We start from the raw sequence: 20,678 nt of genomic DNA on the forward strand, positions 1-20,678 counted from the left end.
GCAAAGAATGAGCAAGGGTTAATTTTAATTGATCTAATTATTGGAGTTTATACATCAATAATCTTTCACAATTAAGTAAAATTGTATTAAAAAGCAACACCTTAATTACTCTTTAAAGAAGTTATGAGGTGCTAGAACATCCAAACTGGCCTCAGCTTCTAAACGAAACAAATCAATTGCAAATAAAAGGACTGGAACCAGAAGATGATGCAGGGAAGTAGCCATGGTGGTGGCAGTGATCCAGTAGTGAAGATCCATCCTGGACATATTCCTCTTTTATTCTCCATCAAGTATTTTATTTGATATGATGATGTCAATTGCTTTTCTTTTCCGCTCCTCAAAAACTAACTCAATGGTGGTTCACACTCTGCCAAGCCCTGCAGTATGAATTTTGGTAAGATAATTGTTTCTTTCGATAAACAAATGGTTTTATCCCTCATCACTTTCGTTTAATTTTGGGGAGGGGGTGGTATTTAGAACTGAAAAAAATTGGTTGAAAAACTTATTTGCAAAATACTTTCTATAATTACACTGTCAAGGACCCAAAGGGTTGTTTCACATTTGTACCTCACCTGAAGTGCAAAGAGCTTCAGATATGCTGAATACAAAATTAACCTGTTGTTAATCCTGTTTTGAATCCTTTTAATTAATAGACAGTTTCTAGAATAGGCTATAAGCAATATATTGGCATAAATTGAAAGACTGGCATAAATTCCTTTGCTCAAAAGTAGAATCTGGAGTATTCAGGGTTGTATTTTCTTTTCTTTCTTTTCCCCCATCCTGAGTTTTTCTTGTTGTTGCAAAGAGGTCACATAAGGACGTCCGTGGAAGGGCTCCGTGCGCCATCTACTGACGGAATCTATATTTCCAGGGTCCGGAGAAAGAATTACTCTTAAGGTTTTTAAAGAAAGCATTCTTTGAGAAAGGAGAAATAATGGTAAAAGATCCTCTCTGACTCTATGGCTTAGATGACTCCTGGAATAAATCTGAATTCTGCAAGCACGTAATTCAGAAAGGAGACATCAGTCCCTCAGCGCAGTATGAATCATAGAGAGAATCCCAAGACAGCCCTGATGGCTTTGGAAGAAGTTAGCCAAACCCCGAAGTCAACTCAAGCGAAGAATGGATTATTATTTTTCACCCGTGTGCTAAGCTAGACTCCCTGCCTAATGGTTGTGCTTTATAGGAAACGGCTTTATTAATGGCACATCCAAATAGCCATCAGTTTTCTATCTTATTATTCCAAAGGACTTCTTTCCAATTTGATTATTTTATTTAACAATTTAATAATGCATAGCAAGTAGGTCCACCCTTCACTTAGATCCTAACACACAGTTTGTTTGGGTGCATGTCAACTTAGTTCTTATATACAAAAACAGACACAACCACACATATGCCTGCAAGATGACATGCATCAGTGTACATGTAGGTCAGTTGAGAATCTAAATTCTTGGACTTGGATTAAAATGTTTCTATCCGCAACGGTTTTCTCCATTATTTCACTAGGTCCAGTTATTTTACTAGGTCCAGTAAAATGGTGGGAGGAATTGGGATCCACCGGTAAAAGCTTTCTTGGTTGTAAGTGGGAGAGAGCAGAGTATCAGTTTTAGGGGTTCAAGCCACTCAAGTTGGAGGCTTGCAGTGGAAATTAAAATTGGCCCGAAGCGGTCCGATCTAATTCTGGTTATCGTCATGTGAGCAGCTGGAAGGACTGACAAATTAACATCGAGGATCCCCGATGTCCCAGCTAACTCCTTTTCCCTATATCGCTCTCTTTAATCCAAGGGCCCAGACAACTTGCTTTCGTGGTTTTAAGAAAGAAAAAAATGAAAAGAAGAAAGCAATATAGTTGAGCCGAAAACATAAAAGAGAGGCAAGTAAAGAGGGAAGACAGGGAGAAGAGAGTGAAACCAGGGGAAAGATTCAGAAAGAAGTTGGGAGGTAGGAAAAAGGGGAGAAAAGAAAGAAGATAAAGGGAGCAAAAAAAGGAATGAGGGCTAGGAAGATGCAACGATCCTTCTATAACGAACCGAAGTTACACCCATCTTTCACTTTCAAATCAATCGTCTAGATCTTATCCGCTTCCTTTGTAAAGGTTGTCTGTGTTGCTAAAGGAAGCTAGTCAGTCCTTCTACCCCGCCCCACGCGTGTCTGCGCTGTTCTACCTCGGCCACCGAGACCAAGTAAAATCCGAGTGGAAACCTTTGTAGAAGCGCGACTCTGGGAACACTCCTGCGACTGGTTATCACCCGGGAGCCTAACAGGATTAATACCCAGAGATGGATTACGTTAGCTGTCACCAATACGCCTAAAGATTATAATCCAATTTATGCACATTACAGTCAGTATTAACTTTATCTGCTATTTTAAGACTCCCAGTTGCCCCCCGCGTCCTTAGGGGACAATTTTTCACGTTCTGATGCAACCCAGCAGGCTGTCAGGAGTGGGACCCTTCCCCAAAATACAACTCCCAGCCTGGTCCCGGAAGGTCCGCACCCAGCACTCCCAGGTATCTAGCGATTCACCTGGGCACCGCTTTGTGGTGCCTCCCGTTTGTGGATTACCAACGCAGGAGGCGTTCCCTGGGAAGGAAATAGCCTTCTTATTTCTTGCTCTTGTTCATTTCATTTTAAAATTTTCGGTAGCGGTAGCAAAAGGGCGGGGTGAGAGGATGGGAAAGGGGGCCAGGGAATCATTGCCGGTTATAAAACTGAGCGATTGCTTTTAGATGCTGTTTGAAAGGGTGGCATTTCTCTCGCTCTGTCTTTAAATAAGTTTGTTTGGGTGTAAGTTCTTGCCTTTTCAGCACAAAACCATAAAAAAGACGTGGTGGAAAGTTAAAGAAACCCCTTCCCTTCCCGGAGCGTGCTAACTAACGCCAAAGACTTAATTTAACACTCTTTCTCCGGCGGCTGGGGGCTCTAAGCAGTGGCTACATTCCAGCAGTTTTAATCCGTTTTTTATTGTAGGGAGAGAGCAGTTTACACAGAGACTGGGATGGCTCCCCAGCTGGCCCCTCTCCCCACTCCAGCGCCCCCTCCCCGCCCCCCCTCCCCACCCCCCAGCAGGAACCTGTTACTTTAAGCGAGGCGTTCCAGTGTGGCCGTGCTGGCAGCCCGGGTTTCGGGAGGTGGCCGGTGATTGGCTCTTTCGAGCTCCCCCTGGCTCGCTCGCTCGGCCTCCCCGCGCGCTCCGCCCCGCCCGCGCGCCCTCCCTCCGCCCCGTGAGGCTCGGAGCCCCGGTGTCAGGCGCCACGGCGCATGCTCCGGAATCTCATCCTCTGGCCCTGGAGCTGCTGCTGCTGCTGCTGCTTTTGCTTTTGGGGCTGAGTTTAATAAGCGAGCGAGCGAGCGAGCAAGCGATCGCGGGGGGAAAAAGGCAGAGAATGTCCGCCATCTACCCTCCGCTCCTGGGCGCGCTCTCATTCATAGCAGCCTCTTCATGAATTACAGCTGAGGGGGGCGGGGGAGGGGGGGTACCACACAACACCCCAGCAAACCTCCGGGCCCCCAGGCATGGCTAGCTCGGTAAGTACCTGCAAAAATAATAATAAAAGACTCCCCCCCCGCCCCCGCGCCTTTCCTCCCTCGCCCTGCGCCGCCACCGCAGCCCAGACAGCGCCAGCGCTCAGCGGTTCCAATTAGAGAAAGGTTGGTACGGCTTGCAGGGAGCTGCTGCCTCTCCCTCAGTCTCCGTTCCCCTCCCTCTCACCCCCCTCCCCGGCGCGCGCGCACACACACACACTCACACACTAACACACACTCGCCCCTCCACCCCCCGCGCCTCCCTCCCTCCTCGCCTCTTTGCAATCGCAAGAAGCGCACTCTCGCTCACACGCGCGCACTCACACACACACACACACACACACACACGGTGGAAGGAGGCGAATAATAACTCAGCCATATTTCAGCCGCCGCCGCCGCCGGGAGCCGCGGGCACAGTCGGGGGACGCGGCGAGCAGCCTCGCCGGCCGCTACGATGGTGCGTTCTCCGCGGCGCGCGAGTGTGAGCCGGAGTGAGCGGGCTGACAGCCGCTGGGCCGCACGCAACTTTGCCCCCGCGCCGGGCTGTGCGCAGTCGGGGCTCCGCGGCTGTCCGCCCGCCGCCCTGCCTTTCTGAATTTCATTTTTGGGGGGAGGTGGGAGGTACTTTGGGGCCACTTTGGTTCTTGGAAGTGTGTTGCGGGGGCTTTCTTAGGCTGGTCTCGCCGATCGCGTGGGGCTTTTCGATGGGGTTGCGGGGTGCAGTAGTTATGGACGCCTCGGCGTGTTTTCCTGCGGGCGTGTGTGCGTGTGTGTGTGACGACGTCTCATTTTTGTTGTGCACAAACCCCGTGGTAAGAACACGGGAGTTTGTGCCCATCGGCAGAGGCAGCTTGTAGTTTCCATTCCGCCTGGCACAGCGCTCCACACGCACGCACACACACACGTACACAAAGACTTCCTCGGCGTGTGTCTGTCGCCGCAGCACTTTCGGGGTGGGGGCTTGCGAGAACCCCCTTCGGGTGTCCTAGCTACCTCCCCTCCCACGGCGGGCAACCGCCCCGGCATCGCCTCCTAATTGTCTCTAATTTGTTTCCGATGCATTCGTTGTCGTGCTTGTAGTGGCTGAGTGTGCTGGCTTCTCTTAACGCCCCCCCCCGCCCCCCGCCCCGACCACCGGACCCCCTTCCCAATCGGGGGTAACATTCCGTTACAATCCCGGCCTGTATGGATGCGGGCCCGGGGGTGCCGGGGGCCGGGCAGGCCGGATAGGCTGCATTTGGGGGTGTGGGGTGTGCGCGCCCACGCGCGTGAAACGTGGATGCAGAGGGCACTGCCGTTTCCTTTTATGTGCGTTTCAAGAAGGAGGGAAAAAAAAATGTCAGGCGCAATGTTCAGTGTCGAACGGTCGCCTTCCTGTTGTTCACGGCTGTCTCTCCTCCCCCCTGCCCGCAGTGTGCCGTGCAGGTGAAGCTGGAGCTGGGGCACCGCGCCCAGGTGAGGAAAAAACCCACCGTGGAGGGCTTCACCCACGACTGGATGGTGTTCGTGCGCGGTCCGGAGCACAGTAACATACAGCACTTTGTGGAGAAAGTCGTCTTCCACTTGCACGAAAGCTTTCCTAGGCCAAAAAGAGGTAGGGCTCGAATACAAAAGGAGCTTGATAAAAAATGTCTTTGCTGGCGGTGGAAACAATCGCTTGGTCCGGGCGGTCCCCCTGCCCCTCTCCCCGCCCCCCGCGTCGCGCTTGCCGGCGTAGCTCGGGACCGGGGTGCGCGGCGCCGCGCTGGCCAGGTCCCCGCTCCCGCCCGCGCGCGCGCCACTTCGGCTCCTTGAAAGTCACCGCAGAGAAAGGACCGTCAGGTGTCGAGTGTTTATTCATCCCAAGCCAGCTCTCACCGGTCCTCTGGGGTTAGCCGCGGGTTCTGCGGGGAAACTGCAATTAGTTGCTGGGTTTGGAGGCGTGGGGAGTGGGGCTGGAGGGAATAAACAGCTTGCGCTTTTTTTTTTAAACCTAGAGAAATTGAGATTTACCTGTGTTGTTAGCAGAGGATGCATGGGATGTAGTTATTGTTCCGTCTTGAGAAGTCGCCTGTCTTTAGGATCCTCTCTGCCTTCCTCCTTGTGTGAAGCGTTAGGTGCCAGCTGTCACAGACTTTTCTTTTTTGTGGGTTATCCACCCCGACCTCCCACCGCCAGGATTTTATGTTCAGTTGGGAGTGGGGGGAGCAGGGCGCCTTAGCCCCCCGATGGCAGTTGATTGCTCATTCGATTTTGAGCCACGTTCATAAGTGTTTGCCCGATGTGATCTGCAGGGGAGAGGGTCCCTGCCAGAGGTCGAAGCTAAGTTTCAGAGGAATGGCGTTGTCTTGCCTTCTTCAGTCTTCCCTCACCTTGGTTTTTAGCAGCCTTGGTGTCTGGTTTGCATAATTCTGCTCAGCCTCTGAGGCCTCAAAACATTTTCCATAAAGGACAGTTTTGGAAAAAAGAGGAACGGAGTGTTATTTTACAAGACATATAAAGAGGGTTTGAGAAATCCCAATTTCTGGTCCCTTCAGTCTCTGGAAAGCTACTGACCTGTTGTTTTAGTTGGATTAGTGGAGGTAATACAGTAAGGTGCTTTGTTTGTGATCAGGTTTATTTATCTAAGTGGACACAATGGTTAGCAGTTATCTTCCATTTGATCCGTAATCTTTATTGGCATCTAGAACTCCTGCAGTTTCTTAGCTTAACATCATAATAAATCCATTCTGCTTAGAGTTACGGGTGGAAATTATTGAACATTCAAGGGCTTGAATAAAGAAAGGAGAAATGTGTGCCTTAGAGGTGGCAGAGGTTTGTGTTGACGCTTATTTTTGTTTCCAGAGCTCCTGTAATGGGTCTTAGGAGTGTATGTTTTGCCTATAATGGTTTGTTTTACAGCTGCTCTTGAAAACTCCAACAGTTGAATTTGATGGGCTTTGCTGGTTGGTTAATAAATGAGTCCAGCTTCTTACAGAGGGGTAGGGATATGCATGGCCTATTGGAAATAACATTTAGATTTTGTTAGCACTTTGTATCAGAAGATAGCCAGAGATAGTATACTTAATTTTTCCTCTGAACTGTGATGAAGATGAGTATTGTCAAGTTTCTGTCCCTCTCTGAGGTTGGGTCTGATGTTTCTTGGGATCTTGTTTTTTGTTTTCCATCTGTCCATAGAGCCACAGCAGAGGAGTTTAAACAAAAGAAACCACCTTCTAAGATCCTTGCTTGGTACACACTGTTAGGACTACTTGACTGTCTGTTCACTTCCAGGTGAAACACCCTTAACAACAACAACAAAAAAGCAATATTTATTGTATTAGGAAAACTAAGCCAGTTGGCCGAAGATGTAGCTCTTAAGATAACTTTGTTTAGGCTGCTTAACAATCCACAAATTGGTATTATGAAATTAGAGGTGATCAACCTCTCTACATTTCACCACTGTTTCTCTGCTTCAGTGGGTGTGTGTGGTGATGTCTCCTTTTATTTCCCATACTTAATGATTTTCTGTCCAGCCTGAGGGGACATGAGAGTGCTGCCTGCACAGCCCACACCTGGGAGTTTTGTTGCTAGGTGTGGTAAGTGGTTTGATAACACCAAGGTCTTCTCAGACCTCTCTAGTGAGAGATGTATGCTTGTTGGTAGGGTTCTTCAATTTTTATTCTCAATTGTGGAGTTTCTTGATGTAGTCTATAAGCCATTGTTTCAAAATGTTTATTTTTGGATTTTTATTTGTATGTGTGCTTCCCATGATGTGACAAGTCCTGGGAAAAATGCCAGCTTACATAGCCCAGGAGAGACCTTGTCATACTGTAATTACACATGATTCAGATTGCAAGAGAAGGTTTCTCTGTTCATTGGGAATAGTTAGTTGTAAATTCAAGTAACACCAAACATGCCACTTAATCCTGGGGACTTATTTTTTGGCTTATGAGGTCTTTTGAAATGATAAGAATAAATCCAGAATAAGAATGCCAGGCATTTCTAAGTCTACTTCTGTACCTTTTAAAGTGTTATATATTTGATATTATAGATCTATAAATAAGGGGATTGAAAATGGAAGAAACTGCAAATGGCTTTGTGAGAAATCTGAGTTACAAGAAATGCATGCTGTAAACTGTAAATGGCTATTAATAATACCAGTTTCAGTCACTTCCAAAATGTATGGTAGTTGATAAACAGAAGTGGACTTAGATCTGAGGATGAACTGCTCAAGCCATTAAGATGAATGAGTTCTTAGTTTCATAAATCTTTGGTTTGGAAAAGCAAATTGATTTTCATGTTGATTTCCTTTATTCTATAGTAATATTATGAGAACTTATAGGGGAAAAAATTACAGTAAATTCAACTTGTTGCCCATTGAGAAGTACATATGCCATTTCAAAACTGAACTAATTGGACTTGAATTGATAAGGTTTTACTCTGTCCTAAAGACAGTTTCATTTAAAACTACTAGCACAAAATCCTAGAAAGGAGATTTTGATAAAATAGTGCAGCCTGGAATATCCATTAGCCATTTACAGAATAGGCATGTCAAACTATAATGCATTTTAAAACAATCTGCTTGCAAAAAAAGACTATATCTTATTTATTACTAGCACAGATTTATAATAGTCTGGTATGACTGAAATGAATAGTCACATTCAAAACATTTCATTTAAAATATTAATGTTTTCATTTTCAGTATGATGTGAATTTGAGTGAACTTTCTTTTCAATTACTGCCATCCTTACTATTGCAATCTGTTCCATTGACATTTACGATATGAAATCTGTTGCTTATTATTTTATGTAAGCTAATTTGGCCACTGGTATGATTTGATAGCTTATTATTTGCAGCCTTAGTCCTTTGAGTGGGCAGATAAAGCGCAGTAAATCTGTACTTGTAACTTTCCTTTAAGTGTTTGAGCCCGGTTTTACTGTGTAGTTCTGATTTGTGTTAGTCTTCCGAAATAGTTTGAATAACTTTTTATCAGGGTATCTAAAATTTAAGGGCTTACTAGTTGAAAATATTGTGTGCACCTGGTGCATTTTGTCTCCTGAGATATTTAAAAGGTTTATAGAAGAAAAAAAAAGTGGGTGACTATACTGATACAGTCAGTGAGTGTTACGAGATTTGTGTAGAATTCTGTATGGAATTAAGATGACCAGTGAGAACAGTTTTACAGCTTGACATTTTGAAGCAACACAAAGTATAATTTACCAAAGCGCATTTAAAAAGCTGAATTGCTAGAGGAAATCTCGTGCTGTTAGTAAGAATATAAATTGGGCACGGACATTTTGGAGGACATTTGGCAAAATCTATTAAGATTTTAAATGTTTATGCACATCGACCCAGCAATTTTACTTCTAGGAATTTTCCAACAGATATGGCTTCACAACTCCACAGAGTTACAGCATTTTTTTGGACTGTATTTGGATAGCAAACATTTGGAAGCAATCCATAGAAGGGACCTCAGTGGGGTACAGTTAGATCTTGGTGATCTATTTAAAAAAGAGGGTAAATCTATTTGTAGATGCAGGAAGATCTTTAAGAGATGTTAGGTGAAATAAGATAATCAACGTAATCCCATTTAAAAAATGTGCTTATACAGATAAAAAGTATATGTATGTATGTGGATAAAATAAATTCTGGATGAATGAACATCAAACTCTTACTAATAGTTTTCTTAAGTGGATGCTATGGTCTTGGTGGCGATGAGAGGTTTTTTTTTTGGTAGTGTTTGATTTTTTTAAAGATAAATGTTAATTCTTTACATTTAAAGCCTTCAAATGAGCACTCATTACTTTTTAAGACAAAACAACGAAAGTAAATACTACTGCCTTTTGGACATGGATTACCATGTAGTTCTCTAAAAGTGCTCTTGAACTTTCTTGGGTAGATGTTGTTGACCAGTGGTGAGGAGGAATTAGATTTACGAATTTTTATGTAAATTGTATGTATTAATATTGCCTGTATTTGAAATTAACCAGAAATGGTTTAAACAAATTACTTACTAATTTATGAATAACAATCATCAGCCCATTAGATGAGTGTATAGATACTATTTTAATGAAAAATTATCTTCTAAAACAAAAAGAAAAGTGAGAGGAGTAGCATCATTTTATTTGTGTTTGTATGCAGTCTCTTAAATGTTTTGCTTGATAGAAGACAACTGGATCTGCTTCTGTCTTCTGTATCTGGTCTGTGGTGTTACCACTCATCATGTAGCCTTTGGAAAACTCTGCTGTACACTTATGAGAGAACAAGGGTGAAATGGCAAATGACGTCCTGGAGTTGTTATAAAAATAGTTTTAATTTTGCCAGTTCCTGGAAAAGGTTATGGGCATCCTGGGATCCGCAGACTTATACTCGGTGAACCTCTGATATAAAATAATCACAATACTACCTAACACAGATAAACAGCTCTGTTAAGATGTGGAAGGTGATTTTCCTTGTAACCACTATCATTGTTGCTAATAAAAATACTTATTTAGTGGAATGAGAAAGGGTAAAATTTCCAAGGTATTTGCACGGTTAAATTCCAGTGTAACAATTATCTAACACATTTTTTTTTTTCTGAGAAGGAAAATCCAAATTTGGTTTTACTGACTATATTTTATAGTTAACATTGTTGTCCGTTTTATGATGCAGAAGCCTTTTATATCTATTATTTTGGGTAACCCTCTGTAGAAGTACCTTTGGGAGGTAGACAGAGCTGGGAGATCAGTCAGTTTTATAATTTTTCTTTAAAGATTTTTTTTGTTCCTTCTCTTGGCTCTTTGAAGTTTCCTTCTAATGGTCTTCCATGGACCAACCTGAGCCCTTTAGCTCTTTTCCTGATCATCTAATACAATGATACCCAGTACTTAACACAGCTTTTACAGTTCTAAGATGTGGAACTTTTTGGTGTCTTTTTTTTTTTTTTAATCTCTTAGTGACTTAAGTCTTCAAAAGAGAACTTGGAAAAGTTTAGATACTTGGGAACGGGGGAAATGTTAAACACAATTATAGCAGTTATGTAATTAAGCAAGGACTCAATATATTACTGAACTTACTGGACTTTAATCTTTATTGGCCAGATTTCAGGATATTTTTGATCTCTAAAACAATGTTTCACACTGTCCCAATAGAAATAATACAGAATTCTGTAGTTTTTTTTTCCCTCCACTTTTGTGTTTTCACTTCTCAACGAAGCTACTAATATGTAGGAGAGATTCTCTTGTCTCAGTGATACAAATTTATATTCTTTTAAAACATTTTGTGTGTGTGGCCAGAATCTCTTTACTTCATTCTCTTCCTCATAACAGCTATTTTAATCCATTAATCTTGTTTTCTCTTATATTTTGTGGTTCTCATTATTTTGTAGTGCTATATTTGCTTTTGGGAGTATGATTTGTCTGAAAAGAGTTTTTGGGTAAATAATTTCCCATAGATGATGTTACAGGTAATTGACAAGTTTTTGTTATGTTATCATAGAAAGTGTGATACCTTACATTACACAGTGAGACATTACATTGCACAATTTTACAGTTTAGCCTTTATGAAGAATGCATATATTAATTTTTATATACAAATTAAAATTGTATTTTCTAACTTATACATATATGTTCACTGTAGAAAAATCAAACCATAGAAATATCAAGAAAGGAGTTACTTGAAAATTCTTCATAGATAACCATAATTAATATTTTGGTAGGCATCTTTTTATAATTATGTTTATATTTGTATACACACAAAAACTAACTTTAAATTATAATTTATTCAGCAAGTGGTTTTCGGAGCTCTTATCATGTGCCTAGAGTATTTCTAGAAGTTGGGGATAAAACACAGATGAGCATTCTTGCCCTCATGGTATGTGGTGGGATATCATTTTAAAGCTGAATTCGATGGTATCACATTAAATATAGATTTATTTATTTGAAAATTTATATTCTCATTTCTAATTTGTTATAAATAATGCTCTGATGAACATCCTTGACATTCATTTTTATGGTTTTTCCAATAATTTCCTTATGTATATAGATTTTACATTTTGACATTCATTACCAAACTTCCCTTCAAAAAGATTGTACCAGTTTATACTTCCTTAGGAGTTGGGAGACTGCCCATTTCCCCACATGGCTGCCAGTACTAGGGATTAAAAGGTTTTTTTAATCTTTGCCAATCTGCTGCATGAACTGATACCTCATTTTTATTTGCATTTATTTGATTAGTAGTGCCACATATCTTTGTGTATACATATTTACCATTTGCTGTTGGTGATAATGCTTGTTTTGAGCCCTTTTTGTATTCTCAAAAAAGGGAGGTATAGGAAAACACAAAGGAAAGAATAATATAATAAACATTCACATCCCTTTACTGAGAATGAACATATATTTACATTTTATCCTACTTTTTTAACTTTTTATTTTATATTGGAGTATAGTTGATTAACAATGTTGTGAAAGTTTCCAGTATGTAGCAAACTGATTCAGTTTTACATATACCTATATCTCTTCTTTACTGAATTCTTTTCCCATTTAGGTCTTTATATAATAGTGAGTAGAGTTCTCTGTGCTATATAGTAGGTCCTTTTTGGCTCATTTTTTCTTATTTGATTCCTTGTTTGATTTGAGGGAATTAAGTATTATAGATATGGCTCAAGTTTTTAAATGATTCCCAGTCTTTTCTTCCAAGTCTTCAATCCCTTCCCCATCTATTTATGTACATTTGCACATTTATACTGCTACAGGTAATAGTATATTGTGTCTTAAAATCTTCATGAAGTGTATCATAATGGGTGAATCATTTTTTTCAATTGAGATATAATCCATACACCAAAAAATTCACCTTTTTAAAGTGGAAAATTTAGTGTTTTTAGTATATTCATAAGATTGTGCAAAAACTATTCAATTCAATGAATAAATCATTTTGTGTCTTGCTCCCCCCACCTCTCTTGGCCTCAGTACATCTTGAACCTTTCCCCATTTTATCTTTAGAGACCCAATTCATTCCCTTTAATTTTTTCTGCTTAGTATTTTGTTTAGGAGTATGTTCTCTATTAACTTTTCTGTTCCATTAAGCAATATATGGGTCATTTTCTGTTCTGGGCAGTGAATATCTTTGTACTTGTTACCTTGTGCAAATGAGCAAGATTTTGGATATAGGTCTAGGATACCAGCTGTGTGTGTTTCCATTTGCAATAGACATTGTCAGATTGCTCCACAAAGTAGTTGTGACAGTTTATATTCTGTCAGGGAATGAGTATCATTTTTTCTACATCTTTGCCAACATTGAATATTTTAAAATTTCTCATTTTTGTTATTAGTTGCAGTAGTGTCTTTTTGTTTTCAGTTGCATTTCTGTTTCCTAATGGGGTTAAGCATTTTCTATATGCTTACTGACCATTTACATTCCCTCTTTAGAAACAGAGGGAGATTGCCTATATTGATTTCTTTTTCTATCCTCTGTCTTAAAAAAAAAAAAAGATTTTCCTTATCTGTGGGATGTTAATTCTTTGTTATTTGTGTGGAAAACATCTTGTCCCATTTTTGTTTCTGTTTCTTGGTATCCTAATGTATGGTATCTTTTTGTCATGCATAAGTTTTTAATTTTGTCAAATTGATTTGTTTTATTTTGTTTTCCTGTCTGGTTTTGGGGTTTTGTGGAAGAATATAATTTGTGGGCATGGTAATGTGCTTAACCAACAGGCTTTGTATGTGCAGGATGCAGTGAAAAGACTGGGGGAGATGGAAATAACAGAAAGAGGCGGTCCCTGCCTTCAGTGTGCTTGTGTCTTTTAGAGTTGGCAAGGACTCTTGAGAGTCTTCATCTTTGTTTACCCTCTCATTTTACTTTTAATCAGAAGCCTAGAAATGTGAAGTGATCTTGCATGTAGACACAATGAGTCACAAGTGTGCTGGTGCAAAGATAACTAGTAATAAATGGTGGTAAATGTTTACTTTTAAAACACTGAGTAATTATTCACTTATATTAGCAGACAAATGTTCAGCCATAACTGCTTTTGTAGACATGATCTAGGACTTAATTAAGTGGTGGTAACCATGGTAGATGCCATTTAAAACGAAGAGGTTCTCCATAGCCACTTTTGGGTAAAATCAAATTCATTTTATGGATTAATTTAAGGTTTTCCTTTGAAACTAAATCTTTAGGAGAAATTGCTTCTGAATGGTAGGTATTCCCTGATATTTTCCACCCCCACCACCTCCATGGTAAGATTCCAGCTCCTTGAAGGATATAGAACATTGTTTTAAGAAATAAAACCTAATCCTTTTAACTTAAGTGTGTTAAGTTTGTAGTGATCAAGGCCCAAAGAGTCTAGCATCTGGGTGTGATTTAGTTGGTATGTCAGTAGTTAACAGTTACCTTTTTTGGATAAAATCAGTGCATCGTTTTTTATGAAAGAAAATTATGGCTTATACTGAGCTTAATTCTGAGGTCCATGTATTTGAAATAATGTTCATAAGTGATTATAAAGATGATCAGTTGAATTTAATTAGTTATGACCCATGTTAGAAGATTGATATTTTCAGAGCAAATACATTTTAATATATTTAATTTTGCCAAATATGAATGTTTTTCTTTGTTCCTTTCCAGCAGAAATCATTAGTTATTTTCCCATCAATACTAAGCCAAATGCTATGTAGAAGTATTGATTTTTAAGGGCAAAATATACATGAACGATTTCCTAAAATATTAATACAATAATAGTGGCCTAGACAGTGAAGAGATTTACTTTCTTCTACTGTTTCTGGATATAAATTTAATCTGCATGATGCCTTTAATTTTTGCGGATAGGTTTTGTAGTCGTCTTCCCTTCCTCCCCAGGGTAGTATTGGGGAAGATTAAGATCAGATGATTCCATGTGTCTATTTATTTTGATAAGCATTTATAACATTTGGAATGTTTAAAAACAAAGTTCATTTACATAGAACCGTGAAAAAACAAACCAAGGTTCATTGTAGACTTTGTGTCATCCATACCTTCTACCCGAAGTACTCCATTGATATGAGCTGCTGAATAATGAAAGCTTCCTTTGTGTTGAAGAAATATTCTTCTATTTTACGAAATGTTTTTCTTCATTTGGGTTCTTTCCTTGTTCCTATAATATAAGCAGCTGTTTTGTACTGACTTTTATGGAAAAACAGAGTCCAGGCCACTGGGATTTGGTTGCTCTTATTAATAGTGGGATATGTGTGTGTGTGGTGCTCAGTTGTGCCTGACTTTTCGCGACCCCATGGACTGTACCCTGCCAGGCTTCTCTGTCTGTGGAATTTTCCAGGCAAGAACACTGGAGTGGGTTGTCATTTCCTACTGCAGGGGATCTTCCCAACCTAGGAATTGAAACCGTATCTCCTGTGTCTCCTGCGTTGGCAGGCGGATTGTTTGCCACTGAGCCACCTTTGGTAGGATAAGTTACGTAAAATGTTGACAGAGCTCCAGATTGTCTAATCAAAGATGCTCATTTTATACCTTTTCCTACTTATGCCCAGAAGTAGTACAGGGAGGTGGGGAGCTACCTTCTTCACCACAGGGAACACAAAGCACGCGTTACATGTTTCAGCTAGTCCCGTGCTCATTTCTCCTTGCGTATGTATCTGTTGTTTCTTTTGTGCTGCCTTAGAGTTACACATCCAAGGAGCTGGGACCAATATTATCACTATGGGTAGTACTCATACCTTTAATCAATGTAGTCTAGACACGGGCAACAGTATAATATCAAAGCGGTTATCGGAAGTCAGAAAGAGTTAGAATCCTGATTAAGCGTCCCCTCCTCTAAGTGGTAAATTATTACTCAGTCTTCTGAAACTTATTTCCTCTGTACCTCTAATAACTGACTTCATGTAAACAGAACCACCACTTGAATTTAGCAAAAAACATTGTGTTGGCCCAGAATCACATTTTCTAGAATTGTTTTAGCTTAGTAGTTATAGGCAAAAGTGAATTTTTCTCCTTTTCTTTCTTACCTACTTCAAGTGCTTTTTTAAAAACAAATTTGAGCAACTTGGCCAGGTCTGTCTTTTTTTTTTTTTTATTACTTAATCCGTGAAATAGAACTAGCCTTTTAGCTTAAAAATAGGAGTCAGATGTATTCCAGTAACTGGTAGGAGCAGTATTTAGCAATGCAGCAGAAAAGACTCTGGCCGGGGGAAGTAAAAGGGATGTGTTTGGACTGAGAAAACTCTGTGGGCTTTTCCAGCTCTAAAATATTATTTTTCCTTGGTTTTTAAAAAAGGATACATTCTGAGTGTGTCAATGATTTACCTTGTTTTTTTATAATGATGAGATACCTACCATTTATTACATTTCAGGTATATATTGGTTATCATGCTAGACAATAGACATGTGTTGATGTGTTTAATTTCTCACTTTTTATAAGTGTAGCACTTTGGAGAATGACTAAAAAGAAAAAAAAGACCAAATGTTGACATGAACTTCAGTATCTTGGAATATTACACTACTTAAATGGTGTGTGAACAGTGGAATGGGTAAAAGACTTGTTGAATATCAGGGAAGTAGACGATAATGTGGATAATTCACCAAGTAGGTGGTTAAGTTTTGGTTATGAAAAGTTACTTTCTGACTATATTGGTGCCATTTATACCTACTTTCAACTACTTCTTGTAGGTTGGAGCAGTTCAGGAACTCATGAGACTGTTTATTTGAAACTTCTCCCTCTAATATGGCTCTTGACCAGGTCATTAGATCCTTGGGTTTTTTCATGAAAGATGACTGATAATTAAAAAAAAAAAAATTCATATAACATAAGCCAGACCTTGAAATTTTGTCACTTGTTTTACTTTTTGAAAATATCATGTTTCAGGTAACTATTTATATATCTATTATCAATAGAGTAATAAGTGGGGGCTTGGACTTACATTATCAGGTGAACAGGTTAGAAAGTATGTCAGATCTTTGATCACTCAACATATTTGCAGGACTTTTCTGTTTAATAATGCAGATGCTTAATTGAAGTTGCCTTGAAAAGCAAGTACCCTTTCAGTCTTCACTTGCAACATGCTGCATAACTTTTAGGTTAAAGAAAAATAATTCTAGTTATCACTCCAGCTTGTTAATGGGAATTGTTGAGTGACTGACTAGAGCCAAGAATTTAATTATACAAAATACACAAATGCAGATATTTTAAAGAGAGTAGCAAATGAATGAGAATTTTCTTATTTGTAAAGGCTAGATAGTAGCTTGTAGTTAATGCTACTTGGTTTAGTATCTTTCTGTGGAGGTTTTTTTTTTTGGATTTATCATGATCATTGATTTTAGTATGATTTAGTTCATTTTTCTTTATGAACTAAAAATTTCTGGCGAATGGCCAGAATTATTCATCTTTATCCACATTTGGAGAATTTGTATGACAGATAAAAATAGATCAGTGAAAAGATGGGAAGAAAATACTTCACACAGTGTTAATGAAAGTTATCTCTGAGAGGTGGGATATCAGGAAATTCTTGTCACCAGTAAAAAGTTGTTGGATTTTTCAAGCTTTCTTGAATGATACATACTACTTATGTGAAAGTTAAACTAGATACTTAAACGTACATAAGGATATGTTTACAATAAGCTTTTTAGTTTTTTTAAAAAGTAATCTCACTTGAAGCATTAACAGAAATGTCTTCCCCAAGGAACATTTTCATATTTTGTTATTTGAAATTTAACTACCTTGTCATTCTGAGTGTTTCCTTTTAATATTACTATGAATATATGTATAAATGTTTCATAAGTTGATTGTAACCTTTAAAGAGACACATGTAAATCATATTCTTACCTTTCTTAACAATTGTGTTAAGGTGTAAAACTAATCAGATTAACTTGATATATAAGTACTTGATATATTTATAAATTTTTCTTTGTAACAGAAAGACAACTGTATTTATTATTTCAGTAGAACATACACTTTTGGAGTACTTAGGAATGTTTTGAGAAGTTTGACCTTTTTTAACCTGTAGAATTTTAATAAATATAACTTTGTTGATTAATATGTTTATCTTGATGCATAGTGGTAGAAAAATTTCCAGAGCCTACATCTGACTTAAAAATTGTCTGCAAATGAAAGGACTGTCATTATGCTTAGATATATGGTGGTGTGTTAGGAATAAATGGGATCTATAGTTGGAAATTCTTGTTTTTGAGTCCCTCGGAGGAGGGCATGGCAACCCACTCTAGTATCCATGCCTGGAGAATCCCATGGACAGAGAGTCTGGCAGGCTACAGTTCATAGGGTCACACAGAGTTGGACACGACGAAGTAACTTAGCATGCATGCATGTATATAATTTGGAAGTTAAACGTTAAATTATGAGAAATAAAAGGTACAAAAACAACTTCCAAAACCAAGGCAAAAGTAAGGTTTGGGGCAGGGAAGTAAGTAGGATTCTCCATCCTGGAGAATCGATGCATAATTGCATAAACACAAACAGTATTTAGCATTAAAAGGTGTTTCAATACTGTTCAATATATAGGCTTTAAAAATAACTAGAAGTTCAAAGAAAATAAAATGTAATTTCATGTTTTATAGATAATGCAGATAGATTGATATAAATATTCCTAAATAAAGGAATTTCTGCAGAATGAGGGAATTGATTTTAGTTGTCTTAAAAGATCTCTTAGCAGTCTTGGTTTATGTGATTAAGTCCACAATATTATGATTAATGGGAAAACATCTCTGCCTTTTTAACATTAAAAAATCACTATTACAAGTATATTATACTCAAATGCATAGCAAAACTGTATGTCAAATAAAAACAAAACTGTTTTCCCTTTAGTGTTAGATGCATTTATAAAAATCATAAATTATATTCAGTAGGTAGCCAGATTAATTCTACCTGAGAATGTAAAATATAAAAATTGATGTTGGTGATTTGAGCGTTTCTTTATTAGCTCCTTGAATAAGATTGCTACTTTAAGTTCTATTGGGTAGCATTTGGAATAACAGTATATTTCACAGAGCTTTAATTTAGTTCTGCTGATAAATTTTTATTTTAACTATTTCTGGTCTTTTTGAGAGAATCCTAAATGGGATTCAGAGTGGCCTGGATTCCTTTCGTCAAGATTAAGGTGTGTATGTGAATGAGGAAAATCCACTCTTTGGCACCTTGATTACAACGCACCATGTTTGCTTCCTATTGTTCTAATTAAATTAATTTATGTAGATGTCTTAATTGCAGATATAGAAAATAAAGTGCCTGTTTTGAAACTGTTTTGAAAACTTTAAAAGAACACTTAGGGGACCAGACTGAAGACTTAAAAGTTTCAACAGTACGAAGACTTGGTTTGAATATTGCAGATTGTAAGAAGAGCTTCCCAATTTGGCATAAATTAAATAAATATACTCATAGAATTTTATTATAGGACAGACAAAGCTGTGATCTACCAAGAAAATGTGTGACTGGCTCTTATTTGGAGCATATAGAGTGGGAGCAGGTTTTGCAGTGAAAGGGAGACTAAAGGACAAGGTGTTCTCTACTTGTAAAGACCTCAGAGTTTTCTTTATGTTATTGTAGAAAGACATTATTTTTGCTTTGGCGTGCTTAAAACTAAAGGGCAAATGATCCAAAAGAATAATCTTGAAATTCAATAGCAAGAAAACTACTTGACATTGTGGGCCGGAGGCCAGCAAACGTGTTGCTTTCATTGAATGCGTGGGAAATGGGGCAGGCCTGGAATTTAAAGAGACAGGGTGCAGTACCCTAGAAAAGAAAAGCCCTCCTGTATGATTTGCTTACTTGGAGGAAAAAAATAGACTTAAAGTTTCCTCTAAAGGATCTTTATTGGATCAACTCTTTAAGGCATTGAAAGACACTGAGTGAATTTTTCCTAATGCCACCTCCATCTCCCTAGTCATCTTCTCTTGTCTGAAATTGATGCAGAGTAAAACTGTTTGTAACAGAGGAGAAGCTGCTTTTCAAATAAAAGTACTTTGTAGCCTGTTCAGATGGAGTATAATGTAATTCTCTGAAATTGAGCACTTACTACTTTGTTTACCTAGTTATTTAAAAGGAGGGGCGTGGGATAAGGAAGGGGGATGCCATAGGAACCTCTGCTTTAGAAATTGCTGTTTTTTTCTGTGTCTGAGTTTTTCTCCCCCATCCACTCATGAATCCCCCTTCTCCCCCTCCCCCACCTCCCACAATCCCTCAATAAAATAGTATTTAAAAGACTTGAATAACTAGTCCTATGTACCCGCTTCTTGCTGGAGGCAATAATGTCGTACTATTTTCAATGGGTGGTCTTGAATCTCCATGGGAGATTTTTACAGGCAGTGGGCTCCAAGACCCACTAAATGTATTATATTGAACATAACTAGTTAAATTCCCAAGCCATAGAGAATATACAGAGGTAGTTTTACACTATTGAAGTCCCATCGTTAATTACTGGCAAACCAATTTATTTGAATTTTATTGGAAGAATTTAGGGCTTAAATCCCTAAAAATGACACATATTAACTCAGTGTTTGAGTTCTACTTTTTAAAACAAGTAAGACATTTGTATATATGTCAATTCAGTAATACTCATTTGTGTGTATATTTTAGTTCATAGGTGTCTGTTTGTTTTAATTCTCCTCCTTTAGGAAACCAACACCTATGGTCATTTCCAAATGTTTATTAATTGAAGCTTTATTTCTCCTTATGGAGATAGTGTAAAATGATAGGATCTGTTATAATCAGAAAGGATATCAGGTATTATTATAAGCATTACCTCTTAGCTGTGGCAAGTAGCATAAATGTATTCTACCCTGAAATTTAAAACCAAAATTGCTTTGGGCCAAACCTTTGTAGAAACACACAGGATTGGAATGATACATTAAATACTGGATTAAAATTGCTTTTTAGAAAACAGTTCTTTTTACTTAAACGTCAATAAAACAATACATGTACTTATGCTCTGTAAATATGGAAATGGGGAATGTTGCACTCATGTCTATGCCTACATAATTTAGTTTAAAATTACTTTGGAATATCTAGTGTAAGTTTGTCATTAGTGATAACATAACTTTATTGGGTTATTGATTTGATTACTTTGTTTTCCTTATTCACATTCTTCACAAAATTAATTTATGGAGAATATTGAATTTCTATTTAAAATAAATATAAGTCCTGATTAGTTCGAAGTCTGACCTATCTATTTTCCATAGGCTGAGTAGAGAATTTAGGAGTAGGCATCTCAGATATATTGATAAATA

At 38.7% G+C, this 20,678-nt stretch overlaps 1 protein-coding gene across 2 annotated transcripts in view; it reads left to right on the plus strand.

The window, feature by feature from the left end:
- The first annotated feature begins 3,251 nt into the window (after positions 1–3,251).
- MLLT3 (MLLT3 super elongation complex subunit) overlaps positions 3,252–20,678 on the plus strand; it is a 291,112-nt gene continuing 273,685 nt past the window's right edge. The window contains exons 1-2 of one of the 2 annotated variants that reach the window (XM_019965889.2): positions 3,252–3,527; positions 4,938–5,118. In XM_019965889.2, coding sequence (XP_019821448.2) covers positions 3,516–3,527; positions 4,938–5,118 — 193 coding nt within the window. In that variant the 5' untranslated portion in view covers positions 3,252–3,515. Of the gene's footprint in view, positions 3,528–3,773; positions 3,982–4,937; positions 5,119–20,678 lie in introns of those variants that run through there. The other variant, XM_019965890.2, reaches the window with a different exon arrangement.

Source organism: Bos indicus, chromosome 8, assembly GCF_029378745.1.
Source record: "Bos indicus isolate NIAB-ARS_2022 breed Sahiwal x Tharparkar chromosome 8, NIAB-ARS_B.indTharparkar_mat_pri_1.0, whole genome shotgun sequence".
Lineage (NCBI taxonomy): Eukaryota > Metazoa > Chordata > Mammalia > Artiodactyla > Bovidae > Bos > Bos indicus.